This window comes from Streptopelia decaocto, assembly GCF_964273445.1.
Source record: "Streptopelia decaocto genome assembly, chromosome: 11".
In the NCBI taxonomy this organism is placed as follows: domain Eukaryota; kingdom Metazoa; phylum Chordata; class Aves; order Columbiformes; family Columbidae; genus Streptopelia; species Streptopelia decaocto.
The window spans coordinates 3556758-3573559 of record NC_138666.1 but is presented as its reverse complement, the minus strand read 5'-3'; the positions used below and the strand labels follow the sequence as shown (position 1 = coordinate 3573559).

Genomic DNA, 16802 nt, shown 5'->3' with positions numbered 1-16802 from the left:
AAAGGCTCTGTTCCTCCATATCATTTCAAAGGCACACGGACAACTCAGCCATCTTTCCAGAAGCCAAATCCTTTCAACATCTGTTACTAAAGTACTCTCAAGGAGTCCCTTTGATTCCAAGGAGAGATGCGGAAATTTGTCCAGAGATGGTAAGTCTCAGAGAAAGGAAAAAAGTGAAAGCAGAAATTCCAGGGACGGCAATAACACAATCACAGCAGATTACCTTTCTAAAGCAAAAATAAGTTAAATGCTGTTAAGAGAAGAAAGGGTTATCGTACCAGAAAATAAATATAGATTTCAATCTAGGAACAGTCAAGAAAATATTATTCTAGGACTATTAGAAAAAAAACAATAAAATTATAATCAGAAGTGCCAAAGCTGCAATGACACCAAAGAAACTTCAAGGAACCTGACAGGGAAGACAGGTGTCTTGTCAAGCAATACTGTACCAGAAGAAGGTTCATGCACAACTTCTTAAGTCTTTTGCCCAAAGCAAATAACGAGCAAGTGAAAGTGCGAGGAATAATAGGATTCTTGTCTCCTACTCTCCATTTCTCTTCATGTTGCCATATGGTATCCATATCTGTGAGGATAAGCGGTACTTTGTACCCTGGTGTTTCAGTTTTCATGACACTTTACAAGTCTCATTGCTCATTTCACCGCTTTCCACTAGCTACTCCTTAATGACACCCAGCCATTGCTTCCTTTGCTTTCCCATAAAAACAACATACTCAGGAAATAATGAATGTATATTTGTCTCTTTCAAGTAACTGCAGCTCCGTTTTAACCATTTACTTTGCAATAAACTTTTTAAAGAGAGCCTTTTTCTCCCCCACAAAACAAGACGATATATCTTAAGGATCACAATATACTGATTTTTTTTAAAAAAATAGATAATATCCCATAGTCTCCTTTCTCAGTTACAATCTACATTCATTACCCCACCTCAGAGAAAAGAAAAAAAATCACAATAAATGCAATAAAATGAGCTATGGAGTGAGTCTTCAGCACAAACAGAAAGACCCAGTTACTGGTAGAGTTCACAAAATAGATTAGCAAATTACTTCTAATAGCGCACTGCTACAAGGTGTACTTTGCTAGATGGAGTTACTTAAGTTGCTGCGGAAAAAAGAAAGAATTGGCCCAGAGAGGAGCAGTGTGAGCTGATTAACAGCAGCACATTCAGGAGCTCCAGCCTGAACTGAGAGAACCCCAGCAAGGCAGACTCGTTCATCTCCTGTGGCGAGGTCAACAGCGGCCCAAAGACTCCGACCAGTTGTCAGGGCTGAGCAGGTTTGGTGAAGACGCAGCCAGAGCCAGAAGTGATGCTAAAATGGAAAACGAACCATCCAGCACTACAGAAGCCAATAACCTACCACAGGAAAAAGGTGAAACTGTGATGAACATGATTCAGGGATTTACCTTTTGGCAGGGCAGCCTCTCTCTGCTTATTGCTCAGTGCAAAACTGCTACATAGTCTATACAAGAAAACTCTTTATTCTTCTGCATTACAGTAGCTTCTGAAGCAGGTATCAAAACTTGTATTTAAAAAAGGGAATTCTCTGAAAAACACTTAACATGTTAAGATGTTTTAAAGCAGGATAAGGTAATGCTTAATATTGCTGAAACCCCTGAAAACAGAATACTGCTCATAATAAATTAGAAGAAACAAAATTCCGGGGAAATTGGAAATCCTTCTCCTCTCCCCAAAACCCAGACTTTCACAGAATTTTAAAGCCTATTCCATTCACAAACCATTGTAACTCTCTGGAAACTATCCCAAAGGGTAAACTTTCCCTGTGTTTAGAGAAGCATTTGCAATGTGGTTTACAACGTGGCCTAAGAATGATATTCGAAATTTTTCACCTTTAAGTGATAAACTTGAATATGAAGAACATATAAAGAAACCCAAGTCAGACTTCATTTTTTGGGAATACAATAAAATTAATATAGCAAAAGGAAAAGATTCATTACTGTTCATAAGAATTCGTTCGCCCAGGGAATTTCTTCATCTGTCCTCTCCTTTACTTAGCTAGACAGAAAATAGATTTTGCTGGCTATTTTTAATTTCCACAGCCGTCACTGTGATCTAAAACATTGATATTGGAGCAATCACATTTATCCTCAGGAAACCAGGAACTCGAGTACCAGCTCAAACGCTGTGTAGGCTGCCTACTATCTTCTGACCCCAGTGGTGTCTCAGATTTAGAAGTTGTATCGTACAAATAAGCAGGAAAATGTTTCTTGATTAAAATATATTTGAAAAATGCAATTAGTTCTCAAAACAGCAAAAGCTGACATGGCTCATATGTGCTTATTGACTGGTTAGTATAACTGTAAGACAAAAGGAAATAAAACAGTAAAATGAAAACAGGATACAAATACTTATTTCTGATGTACCTCTCTCAGCTTATTTCAAGTAGTATACTTTGAATATCCAGTAACTAATTTAATTACAGAGTGACCAAAAAAGAGCATCAAAGTAACAGATCCATAGCGCTAGTGAGAGGGTCATAGTATTTACTTAAGTCCATTATACAAACTTTCCAAATGGTTGTATTGAAAAACAGATTACAGCACTTCTGCAAATATTTATGGTACTACCCAAGAAAATAAGTAGTTGTTTGTGACAGATGTAAAAAGGAGTCAAGCAGATTTCAGGAGACTTTGAAACATGACTAGCAACATTATAATACATTTGTACACAACATAATCTTCATTTAAAAAAAAAAAAGTACATTGTTCTATTTATACCAGCCAAAACCGTGCTCCATCTTTCCTGAAGCAAACGTTAGTTACCAAGCTGGACCTTATTATTCACATTTAAAGTGCTGATATGTCTACAAGTTTAAGCTACGCCTTCAATTTATGTTCTTCCAACCTTTTCTTCCTACTCCCTAACTTATTTCCTGCACTGCCCCCACTCCTCCCACCCCCCTTGTAGTAGTAAAAATGGATTTACACAAAACCAGTAACAAGTTTTACTAAAAAATATATTCTGGCTTTAATCAAGCAGCTCATCACTTAAAATCTTATACATACATGCTATTGCAAATGTTCTGTCTACAGACCTTCAGACTAAGTGTTCTGCTACAGTAAGGCCATAATACAACAACTCCTTCGAGAAAGTTGATTGAGAAATATTTCAACAGACAAAAAACTACTTGGGACATACAACATGAAATAATAAATTCACACAAAAGTTGCATTTTTAACTAGTTGCATCATGCATTATTAGTAGTTTACGTTTTCAGTTTTCCCAGAGCAAGACTCTACTAAATGCTGCAGCCAAAAAGTTAAATAGATGAAAATTCAGATCTTTGTATTAATAGCTTGCAGTTCTTTTGATCCATGAAAGCAAATGTCTGCTTAGTTTCTCTTTCCTGTTCTATTACTCACAGTGGTATTTCTAACTTCGAGGAGTAACAGAAAGGAAAAAATAATTTTGAAAAATGAGGCATCAACTTTCACATTAACTTCATTATGCTGACTCCAAATAAAGTTTAAGTAGTACAGACACTTAAATTTATTACTATTCTCTTTCCTGTTACACCATCTCTTGCATTTCCAAGATTCTTTATACTTCCATTGTCTTTATTCCCATTTCTCTCTATTTTTAACTCTTCTCTTATTTTGTTACACTATCTTCCTTCTCACAATTGTTTCCCTTCCCTGTTCGTCCCCCTTTTCTGCAACTTATTTCTTCCCATTTTCTCTCTCTGCTCCGCTCAAAAATTCACCTTGGCCTTAAATTCTGCCTCTTACTAAACCCTCCTTCAAGTTCTTATGCTTTCCATACATTTTGGGGTGCCAGTCTACTCACAGTCTCTCTACAGAAGTAGAAAAAACATTTCTAAGCGTAAATGAAACTATTAAAATATAAGTGAAATACTAAAGGAACAAAAAAAAAGAAGGAACGAAGCCAGTGTAGTGCTTAGTGTTTGTAGAAGAGAAATAGAGCTAACCACAGCCCAGCAATTGAATGGCAGACAGCAGTTAAACCAGCTTAAACGGCGAAGTCGTGTAGGAAGCCACAGTGCTGTATGCAGAGTTCCCTCTGGAGCATGTACAGGAAAAAAGTCCTCCTAAAATTTTAGCATGTCTGCTTTTTATCCCACAACATGGAACTAGTTGTCCTCAGTGTCTGAGCTGGATCCCTCGCATGCTGGAGCAGAACAAATGCTACTTTTTCACCTATCTGTCACAGCAAACATGAAAGATTGTGACAAAAGCAAACAGCACTAATCTCAGCACCTCACAGAGCTCTGAGCAAAACACCAGAGAGAAAACGAGCACACAACAGACAGCAAAACCAAATCATCACGAGTGGCTGGACAGGAGAATCTTGCCTTCGCATTTCCACTGAATAGTCACCCTATCTGCTCTGGAGCAACACGCCCTCAGATTTGATACACAGATTAAACACAGATTATTATAATATGTTTCCATTTTCTCACAGACCGAACAACTTCATCCAGCAGTTCAGGCATTAAACCCATAGCTGGTGACTGAGTTAAAACAGAGCTTTTATACACCAGTGAACTCACGTTCCAGCTCTGCAAAATACACATTGTTAACACTTGATCAGCCTCATAGTCTGATGCTGAGTTTTCTTAAAACATCAAGTCCAGCCCAGTTATGCCCGTTGGAAAATGCAGAGGCAGGCTGTCATCTCCCTGTACTGTTTCCAAGGCTGGCATCATTTGAGCTGAGAACACACTGTAGTCTGAAGCCCAAAATACTGACCCCACCAGATGAGCTGCTCTCTTTTTTGGCTCCTACAATGAGCGTATCCTCCCTTGCTCCTTGACCTCCTGCTTTGTTTATATACAACAGGCAAGTCCTAAACATTGCAAAGAGCTACTGTGTAGCAACACAATTATTCTGGAACTGGCTTTGAGCAGCTTCAAGTACTGCCAAAATGGGTTTAGAGTGGAAAAATGCCAGTGAGGGAACTCTTGCAGGTCTTCTGCCATCCCCAGGCTTTTCCACACTTGGAGTAGGTGGAACATCCACAGCACAAAGAAGCCTCCAGGCAGAACATCAGCATCTGCAGGCAAGGAACATCTTATGGACATCTTTATAGAGGGAGCAAAGCCAGGGTCACAGCAAACTTCAGTAAACCCCAGCAATTGCTGCAGACCACTGTAAAGTCATTGCAGTTGGACACAACTCAGAAAACCTGGACACGCAACTGAATTCTCTGGGAGATGTATGAACGGTTACACTATCCCAGCACTGTGTGCCAACAAACGCAAAAAAACCCTTCACTGCTTCCCCCTCACCAGCTCCAGCCCTGGAAGGAACACAGCTCAGCAAAACACAAAGACGACCCCACTAATTAGAGAGAGGCTTGAAATGTTGGGGTAAGGGAAGAACCGAAGGCTTTAAATACAGCTCCTCAATTCTGAAAACACAGGAATGGGGAGACAGCCAAAAGATGGAGAAGAATCTCTACAGGATCTCCAAATCACCTGAAATGACAGCCATATATATTTACACATACACCCAATTTTATAGACACATATATATGTACACACATTTATTTTTTTCTTTACTAAATCTCTAAAAAATTGCTTAGAGTGAGACACAGGTAACCACCCTGTTAAAGGCTAAGTAGGGAATGCCTTCTTCCATGTGCTTTTGACCTTCGGATAAGAGATTTTCACTATCTTTAAATGAAAGATTTCTGGAGGATCTACTCATTGCAAAGAGAAATTACGTTCTAATGACTACAGTTTCAACAGACTTGAGCCTCTAAAGAAGAAGGATGCTCCTCTCCTGACCCCAAATTACTTCAAAGTAATTTTCAGATAAAATAGAGACCACAAAAACCTGAGCAAAAAAAGAAGAAAGAAAAATCCAAGGAAGAAACACTGCAAAACAAAAAAAAAAAAAAAAAAAAAACACCACAAAAACAAATAAAAGAATGTACCTTTGACCTTTTGACCTCTGGTAATTCAAATAGAGTGTTAATCACCAAAGGATTAACACCCTCTGCATTATAAATAACATAACCAGTCATCAGGAAATTATAACACCCCATATAATCAAGAAACACTGAAGTCTACCATAGAATTATGCCCAAGCAGTGGGAGGTACTTAGATGAAAACCCAACATATTGTATCACTTCAGTGAGATTCTGCAACTTCAAGCCTTATGGAGAACAGCTCAGCACTTGAACAGATAAACCTCTTTACCTCTGTGTGCACACCTGTTAATGTATATATAATAAACACACAAATAATTCACACATCTTAAACATCATATTCATTTCTTCAATTGTTAAAAATTTATGCTTACATAATCTCCCTGGGGCTTTTTGGTGGTGGTGGGTTTTGTTTGGTTTGGTGGTTGGTTGGTTTTGGTGGGTTTTTTTGTTGGTGGTGTGTTTTTTGTTGTTTTTCTTGTTTTTTTTGTTGTTTCCCCCCAGCTCCAGGTATTTTTGATGTTTGTTGCATTAACACACTTTAACACACATTTGCACTCGATATAATTATTTTTTGCTTAAACAAGGACTATTTACCAATAGCATATTAAATACAGTATTATTACTGCACAACAGCATCAATGAAGACATTTCTATCAAAACACAGACTTTTTAAAAGGAATTGAAAGAAACTTTAAAAATGGCTACCCACAATATTCTGCTTTGAAGGAGACACCCAGCTGCGTTATCTTCTGCCATCTTCCCCGTAGCCACTTCCCCCACTGCAAAGCTTCCACATCCTATTTTCTCCCAAACCACACCACTCCCTTTGGCCCGGGAGCCCTTGCCACCCTTTCCTACTCTTTCTCAGTCTCCAAAGCTTTTCCTGCCAAGCTGGTTTTCTATTCCCGCTCTACCCCAAGGTCCATTCCACCTACACACCCAGTGTCAAGTTTTCCAGCCATTACAGCTCTTCAGAACTCCCATTCTGGGAGTCATCACTCACATGGTCTTTGGTCCTGTTGTTCTGCCTCCAAAACAGCCCCTGGCCCCTCTGTCCCCTGGTGTCACCAGCTCCCAGCACCTGCTGCCACCCTCAACCTGTCATCTGCTGTCCTGCTTGCCTTTTCTTTCCCCCAACTTCCTCCTTCAAACACCTCAACAGATCGGTAATTAAGTAAATGGTACCAGATGAACCAAATGAGATGAGAAGTAGAACTCGCTCGGCATTTAGTGTTTTCAGCTGTGCCTTGCTAATCAATCTACTCCTGTGCCCTCCAGACAAGAGGGTTCCACTAGGATCAGGACCCCAAGGTTCCCCCAAGAGGAAAATCAGATCTTTTAACATGGAGTAACTTACGAAGAACATAAAGAGCAACATATCTCAAGGAATAATTCAGTTCAAATTACTTTAATTTATAATCATATTTTCTGCTGAAACCCAAAGATCAGGGGAGAGAAGATCCACACCCTCAGAATCACACCACACTAGGTGACCTTCTTCCAAAGGATAAAAGAAGGTAATGTCACAGAATCTGGCAAGCAGGCAAGGCAGGGCTGGGATGAACAGCAACAGCCCTTCCCACATATAAAACTGTTAAGATTAGACAGGAGAAAAAGGGAAAAGTAGACTTTCTCAGTTTGAGGAGCCTATAAACTGCAATAGAGTGTCTCATTAAAATCTTCAGTAGAAAGACACACTCCTGTTATTCACTTCTTCACATTGCAGAAAAAACAGCAAACATCACCTTTATCCAGCCCACTATAAAAGCCCACAGGATTTCTCCAACTTTGTGTCATTCCACAACTAGGAAATACATTCGCTAAACGAAACACAAATTAAGGCTGTACCATGAGAAAAATCCCAGCTTAATTGAGTTAACTAAGCTGATTAAGCCATGCTCTTTCACCTATTACAGGAAGTATTTAGCCCTGGAGCCATCCTAAAGGCACCTCACACAGTGTATGACTTGTTTTCCAGAGATACTGTACGTATCTCGTCACTGCGGAAAGGCAAAAGCGAGCACCAAGCACCCCACGTGTCAGCACGCCAACAAAAGAACAGCAGCACCAGCTGATAAACCAGCTGTTTACATCTGGGTCTGGCCTGGAAGGCAGGTATTGCATTACAGGGGAATAGATGAAGTTAAGAGGACATTATTACCCCAATACCTGAGATCTGACTGCTATAAAATAATTGCAGTGGGAACATTCTCTCCAAAAATCTCGGTCACTGATACTACTACTAGGATCTTTGTACAGTTACAAACAACTCGGACAAATGGATTTAATATCGAATAGATTACAGCAGCCATATTTTTATACAATCAAGATTTATGTTTGTCCTTTGTTGTATTTAAACGAGTTCATATAATTAAAAGAATTCCTTAACATTTTCAATCCTTTCAAAATGTCTAAAAGCAATCTCTAAAATAAAGACATAGCTAAATAGCATTATTCTTATCTTGGTTTTTGCCGGTACAAGGGTGCTGCTCTGTGTCTCGTAAAGATTGCTGGCAGAGTGAGAAAATCTGGTCAGCATCAGAGTCTTTCCTGGGACCTGTCTGAAGTGTCGACAAGCAGCTAAACTGAATATTAATACACTCCCCATCATCAAAAGCTGTTGCATACCCAAAGGATGGGAAATATTTTAATCAGCTTTCAGCTTGTCTACTAGAAGTCAGTTTATTCCTTTGGGATTATACATCTATGTGCTCAATTTTTGCTTTCGTGCTCTCTCTATATATTATTTTTGAAACTAGCAGCAAAGAGCCTAAATCTGCTGTTTTGTTGGAAAAAGCCAGCTAATGCTGTGATTCAATTACAGTATTTTATATTTAACAAGAAAATGTAGAAGACGAAAAGCAAAGAAAAAACATGATAAAAGAGTTCTGTATCCTGGTTTTTCGTTCAGTATTATTTGCAAACTTCACGATTTTTCAAGACTTATTCATCTGTTGACTCACCTATTTCCACCCCCCCCCAGTAGATTTATAAGTTTTGATACTGTAAATCCATAATTTCTTTAGCATAATGATCACCAGTGGAATTGACCCATGAATAGGTCTTATAAATATGTGTATCAAGTATGTTCTACATGAAAGCCAACAAAAGATCAGTAATGGAATAATGGTCTGAAAAGCCTTGACTGTAAGACTATAATTGCATGGTAACCTCTACTTTCTCTACTGTCAGTCCTCTGAGAGACAAAGTCATCCACTCTATGGTTGCATTAATAAAGATTCCACCTACAGGAGAAGACCTTTAAAAGTGAGAAATATTAATAATCCTAATTATGTATATTTTTAATCCTTTTAAAAGCATTGTAACATTTCTGATTGAGATAGAGCCAGGATTTGTGTTGGCTTTTGCATTGAGCATCTACATAAATGCACTATTGGATTAATTTCATGTTACTCCATCCCTGCTTCCTTGGGGATAGATGTATTACCATTGTACATGCAATACCTGATGTTCTTTCCTCTTCCCCAGAAGACAAGACAGAAATACAAAGCTTAGCGGCTGAAAGATTTTCAGATACTCTGTCACCTCAAAGAATTCTGAGAAGTACAACCTTTGTGTGCTTTGGTGCTACACAGCATCAGCGTAAATTGGCTTGTGCAGGCTAATTTTAAAATAAATTCTATCCAAATCTTCCATCAGGAACATAATGGATCACCAGTTTTGCCTGAAGGAGTGAATTCTGTGGTCCTGCTACTGCAAATGATTTCAGCACAGAAACTCGCATTTCATGAAATGGAAGCATGACCTTGGACAGAATATGAGAACAATCAGTACAGGATGACAAGGAGTAAACTTATTCTGCCATGTGGCTGAATTACAAGAAAAGTCTAGTAATTCACTTATTCAAGCTGAGTCCCACCACCACATTGACAAAACAACAAACCTTCTGGCTAGCTGGTGAAGCTTTAATCCATTAGCATATTGCACGCACATGAAGACTGAGCTAAAATATAATTATTAGCAGTGTATATATGCATACATATACACACACATAAAAATAAAATAATCACTTGAGTTGGTTACACAATTCTATTGATCCCTAGGCAGGGAGACAGCATGAACTGATGCACTATTTCCAGCACAAAAAGGAGTTCACATCGAGCTCAGCTCCACCGCTGCCATTCCTACTGACAAGCAGGAATCTGGCCTGTTCTCACCACTCCATCATTCAAAATTCCTCCTATGAAAAGAGATGCCATTTGTCTGATTGTGATAAACAATCACGTTATTTTACAGAAATAATTTAGAAGATTTGCTACATTTAAACTTTGTCTTAGAGCCTTTGCTGTGAGAATTATATAGGGTTCAGATTCCCTAGCAGTCCAAGGAGAACTGCCAAAATCTGATGTTAACTAGAGACATTTGAGAAAAGCCAGTAATTATCTTCCTACTGCAGAATAGTAAACATTATGTCTGCAGCTTCAGGATTACTAAGCAGAAGCATGTGTAGTAAGAAATGAAAAGTGCAGAAAAGATTCACTGAAAAGCTCCTGAGAGCTCGAAATGGGAACTGCCAGAAGACAATCGGGGTCAGCCAAAACACAATCAGCTCCTTCTGTCTTACTTAGATGGAAAGAACTTGCCCGTCTGCAAAAAAATAACCTTAGATGTGGCCCAAAATCTGCAGTTTCCAGTCACGGTAAGGGGGAGATAGAAATGTGTTGGGTTCCTTCAACTGCAGAATGTTCTCTCCCTAGGACATAGCCGGTAATTAGCTTTTTTCAGTCACAGCAAAAATCATAGCCTCATTTTATTGATGAGGAATTTAAGATCAGAAATAGTCTGCAATCTAAAACCAAAGTAAGACCTCAAGGTTTTGATCTCCACACTGATTTTGAAAACCACACTTAAGCTACTTGCACAAGTTAAACAGAAGTTCAGTGAAAGAATTAGCACCTAATCCATCAGGCCATAATGCTTTCCATGGCAAGGACTGAAGCCAAGTTTTATTTCTTTATATATAAAATGAGTTATAATTTTGATCAAAAATGAAGTAACTGTTAAAAAATACACTGCAACAACACCATCACCCATGATCTTGTTAGAAATTAGGACTGACAATCAGAAAGGACAGAAAAGGTATCAATGCAGCAATGGCAGCTTTTTGGAAGATGTCACCTCCTTTTCTTACAAAAGCCATTTGGAAAGTAAAACGGCTGTATTCTATTTTATAGTGGTTACATAGCCATTTAACATACAATAAGAATAAAACCATGATTAGCAATACTGGTTGTACTCTAAAAAAAAAAAGAAATTACAGTAATGTAGATAGTGACATTTAGTCATACTGTTATTTGATTGCACTTTCATTTGAAATCACAACTTCCCCAAGTTCATAACAACCATAGTAAAAATTATTCCTGGCAAGCCACTGTAATTCAGTTTTAACACCAAACCAAGTCCATTTTTTGCATCTTTGTAGCATGTCCATAGATGTAGGTACATGAATGTACAAATCTATAAGCTCTATCTAAATCTGATCAATTCTATGATTGCCTAAATGAGAACAAGAAATCACTTCAACCATATTTCACAATTTATCAAGTTTTATGTAACATATAGACATACAAATTTCAAAAACGCGGAATAATTTCTTTTCAAGAATTTTTATTTTCAGTGTTCAAATACAGTCTTTTATTCAGTTTTTCTACTAGGAAATGGATTTCTAAGAACATGAAAGGCTTGGCAAAGAATAACTGGAGTAGTAAAACAATAGCGCAATACCACTATTTCACTATTCCCACAGCAAATAATAAGCATCAATAAACATACTGCTGATAAAAGGATCCTTTATTATTCCAGTGTATGTTCATCCAAGGTTCTGCGGAAAAATGGTGGAAACAGCACATGATTTTATCCCATCTACAGTAGCCCTGTCACACTGATTCTGCTTTCCCTGAAAACAATCACAGTTCCCATTAACAATAAAAGGGCAAGAGCAGGTTTTAAACTACCCCTGCAGGATGGACACAGGGTGCCCAGGGATGCAGCAGGAGCTGTGCTGTGCACTCCCTGCACACAGCGGTACCTGCAGTGCTGCCCGGTGCAGCTCCTGCTCCCCCGCTCCACTCCTGCTGCCAAGAACCGCAAGCAGTTGCCCCCAGTGCTCATCCCTATAAATGCCTTTTCTCTAAATGTAACTTTATATGAATTAAAATTTACATAAATAAACTGATTAGAAGAGCATCATAGTTAAAAACCCCAGGATATCTATGTGTGTATTGGTGTGTAGAAGTGTGTACATACCCAAACACCATGCTCTGGCAGCCTACCCTGTATGGAAATATATTTACACATGATGGAGAATCCTGTTCGAGCCACAGTGCTCAGCTCAGACACCGAGATCCATTTACACAATTCAAATACAAGATTGGGGCATAACCTAGACGGACAATTTTGATTTCTGCTGATTGTGTGTTGTATGTATTTATGTTTTAAACACTGACACAGAACTCATCACATTTTCCATGCAAGTACATGTATATACTATACACATCCAATAGTATAATAATATAGTGAAGGCAACAGAAAGCAGCCCTGCTACAGCGAGTTAAGCACAAGACAACAGAATTCCAGACATCCAGAGCCGAAGCTCTCCAGGACACAGCTGTGTGCACAACACCCACGGGCGTCACGCTTGTAACGCGGGTGCAAACGCACCCAGAAGGGGACAGGGGAGGGGACGGCATGGCCACCTCCCAGCTCCGCTGCCAGAAACACATCCCACTTCCCCACAGGACGGAAATCGTCCAAAATTCTTCCTGGCTTCTGCCACTTTACATTATAACCTCAATGTTTTCAGCGTAATTCTCACAGTATGCTAAGCTGGAAGAGCGCCCTTTGAACAATTCCAGTTTATAATAGAAATGTTATAGCGGTTCGTATCGACAGAGCTTAGATCTCCACCGGCGCACAGAAGGGTTAAAACCAGAAAGTGCTATCCACTGGTTTGCTCTGATGTTCCTGCAGATATTGTCACTGGATGTATCCTCAGTAGAATTCTATTCAACACCTCTGTCTTTAAGTACAAAGCTGTAGGCTGTAGCAGCTTTAGGAAACATAAGTATCCTTTTTTCTGCTGCACAGTATCTGTGTGTGAAATTCTCTAAAGGGGTTTAAGTATTTACCCTGAACACTATCAGACAGTTTCTAAAATTTTCCTTATCCTGTTGCAAAAACACTTCAAAGAGAATCATAAACACAGTCCTTTGTGCTTTCAGGACACACTTTGTTTTGGAAGCTTAAGTCTGAATTCCCTCAGAATTGTAAATATTTGTTTTTCTGAAAGACGTGCAAAAAAACTTTGGTTTTTTTTAACAGATTGATAGTGATCCTACTACACACAATGGTGAATCCTTTTGCCCACTTCTGACTGCTAAAAATATTGGGGTCAAGGAAATTAGTATCCAAAAAAAAAAGTCTTTGAGATAAGTTTTGTTGTTGTTTCAGATAAAAGGTACATTTCCAGAAACATCTGACTCCTACTGTACATAAAATATAACCTGCCAAAAATTCATTTATTGAAAGGGTCTGGCCTAAACAGATAAGAAGAGCCCCAAAAGACAAGAGATGGCTCGACTGTGGGTGTTTGAGCTGCCATGTTGTGCATCTCACAGCTCATTAGGCAAATAGGATGGCCAGGCACCGTGTGGCCCCCAAGCACGGAGGGTGACACCGCAATACCTGAGCACCACAGGAAAGCTAAACCAAGAAATTAAAATCCTACCTCTGAATTTCTTGAACTTCAGGTGACAAGGTCAAACCAAGTTGCTCTGTATTTTCTGAAAAAAGCTAAACAGCCTCTTGTGATCCTATTATCTGTTTTTTCTTAATGTAATTGGTTAGCTGTTTAAAGTGCCAAAGTCTTCAGAAGCTAGGAGGATTTCTTTTAAAAGCACATTTTGTCTTATACCTTTTCATGGTTATTCTGGAACAGAAATACTCTGATTTAAATACATATTTAAACCCTTGTTTTAATTTGAGGAAGGAAGAAAAAAAAGAAATATATTATGGCCCTGGGCTGAGATTTTGCAGCTCAAGTTTCAGCCTAGACTCAATTCTAACTGTCAGGCTGTAAACCCCTGACAATAGTGGCTTATAGCAGAAACGATTACATACTTCATACGTAGCACTCATGGTAAATAGTAAAATAGACCTCAAAAAGGAAAGAAAAATCATTTTACAAGAAAATAGCCTTGCTCTCCAATTTCAATTTAGTTGTATAAACTGATGAAAGTGTGCTATTGAGAATTAACAGTAATAATAACATGACTATTAATATAGTTTTTAAAAGTTTTACAAATCAAGAAGAAAGCTGTGCAGAAAGATTGCAGTTTGCATGAAGTGCCACCTTGCTTCTATAACTACAGAATGTGCACATTTCTGCTTTTAAATAGGCATAAATTAAAAGGTGTGCTGCATTTCATTATCATCATCTGTATTTGAGGATGCCAAAAAGTGAAACAAGTGGTATAGAAATTACTTGTGTTTCAGCTATACCACTAAAAATCAGTTCTTTAAGATCTATGTTCCATTCCTTTAAGTAGACTCTTTATAGTAGGGAAACAGTTATGCTGTTAAATATAACTCCAAATCAGTCATAACTTCGCTATATTTTAGTTGTACATTTTTTTTCCATCTTGCCAAATTCCTGCATAAATAGGTGGGATTAAATGGAACCTAGCCTACCTAACATAATTATATATGTTGTGACTTTATACTGCAATGAAACTGATACATTTTAATAATCTCAGTCTTGGCTCTTACCCACTAAAGTCAATAAAGGTTATTAAGGCCAACTGCCATATAAATACATTGCTACATTGCTAAATGGACTGTCAGAGCAGGAAATACAATTCACACCATATAGCACTACTGGGTCTTCACTTATTTTTTTTAAAGGAACACTAGATATGTTAAAGAAGTCTTTAAAGATTTGATATTTAAGTATAATTATATGTTTACTTTTCATCCCATAAACACACACCATTTAATTGAGTCACGTTTTACTTATTCAAACGTGAATCAGCCTAAAACAAAATAAACCACCACCAAAAAAAAAGCGAGACTGTAGGAGTTGCGCAGCATGGCGTTGGAAGATTTTCATAGCTAAAATAAATGTCAGATTGCAAGGCTTGCATGATATCAGACCCTGAGAGACAAATTGTCTCTCCACTGAATCTCAGAACAGCTACAGCAAGACTTGCTCACATCACATGAGATTTCTGCTTTTCAGACTTCTCTTTACCCAGAAAGCAAAGCTTGTCCTGTCTTTTTTCAAATGGTAACTCTCCCTTTGAATTCAGCACGCGTTTATCCTGATGTTGCAGATGATAATGTGTTAATCTTGGATGACTTTTAAAAAAACCCCTCGAACATTTGAATAGCCTTCATATTTTCAAGGGAGGGGGGAAAAGAGAAGAAGATTGGTTAAACTGCTTTGGATTTAATGGTTCATAAATTCATGAGGTAATATTGTGGGAAATGTGATGTTTTATCAGAATGTCATTCAAATGAAAGGTTTAACATTTACATCACAAGAGCGAGCTCTAAGTAAAACTATCCTCAGGGAAAGAAATGCCAGGAATAAACATGATGATAAAATTGTGTGCTTGCCATAACGTTCAAAAATATGAAAGAAAGCCCAAAGGTTTGAAGACACTGGGTTAAACTTCTTGCAGTATCCTACTTGGCTGTGACATTGGAGCAATTACAATTAGCAGAATTAGAAATCATTCTGGAAAAGTATATTTTCTTCTCTAAGACTGCAACACTAAACAAGAGTGAGGGGAATAGGAAAAAGCAAAAAAGGCATACAGGGAAACCCATCTGACTTTTGTATCACTGTAGACACATATATCAAAATAAGTCAAGAGTTGTTCAGCTCACACACAAATGTAAAAAAATGGATTGCTTAAGTGTTTTAAGAAATAATTCATTTTAAGCAATAATACTCTGCTGTGACAAAATCAACAGCTCTGTGACATTTTAAATATAAGTTTTTTGCCACTTTTTTTTTCTTTAAGAATCATCCAGCTAAAATTATAAATTTAGAGAAAAAAGCGTTGACTGTAGACTACTGAGTACCTTCAGAAAAACCTTTTTGATTTAACTGAATGCTGTGGAAGCTAAGCATGCACCAAAACACTGCACTTTTTATGTTAAATTGCTGTTGAATTTGTTAACCCACAATTGATTTCCTGTGTTATGGAATCTTAGAGATTACAGCTAACTTGAAGCAACAGGGATAATTCTTGATGTTAATGCTACATTTCTATGTATTTTTATTAAGTCTGTGCCTGTTGTTGCATTAAAACTGTGGCTCAACATTGCCCTCTACTGTCATTTCGTTAAACACTAAAGGGCAAAACGTAGGTTAAATCCCAAAAAAACCACCCTACCTCCAAGTCTCAAATACAGTAAGCATCAAATTTACTTAGAGACTCAACAAAACAGACATTCTCAATTAACATTCTCTTCTGTCTCCTTCAATAGCTGAAATTAATTGTGATTAATATGTTATAAGTCATAAACATTAAAACCATTTTTAAAATTTAAATTAGAAGCAGCTTCTGTCTTGGCCCAACCTTCAGTTTGCTGATAAATATCATCCTGAGGCCTGTTGAAAGGAGATCCACTGACGCCACCGTGTTTCTAATTAGAGACACATGGTAATGTCACACCAATTGCAGAAAACCAAACCCTTGAGAATTCCTGAGTTTGCTGTTTTTCCATGTTCTCAACACACAATGGATATAAAATAACAATCAAACATACTTGCCTCTACCTCATCTAAGCCTGTGTTACAAGCGAGTAAGTTGTCATTTGAAAGAAAAACAAACCAAAAGA

At 38.0% G+C, this 16802-nt stretch overlaps 1 protein-coding gene across 7 annotated transcripts in view; it reads right to left on the bottom strand.

Moving 5' to 3' along the window:
• The window catches only part of FTO (FTO alpha-ketoglutarate dependent dioxygenase), a 233266-nt gene that overhangs the window by 146010 nt on the left and 70454 nt on the right, over positions 1 to 16802 (bottom strand). Inside the window, exon 8 of one of the 7 annotated variants that reach the window (XM_082062368.1) lies at positions 11575 to 11850. The exons of the other annotated variants lie outside the window; for them this stretch is intronic. Within the exon in view, the coding sequence (XP_081918494.1) occupies positions 11764 to 11850 (87 nt within the window). The 3' untranslated portion in view covers positions 11575 to 11763. Of the gene's footprint in view, positions 1 to 11574; positions 11851 to 16802 lie in introns of those variants that run through there. 7 annotated transcript variants of the gene reach the window in all.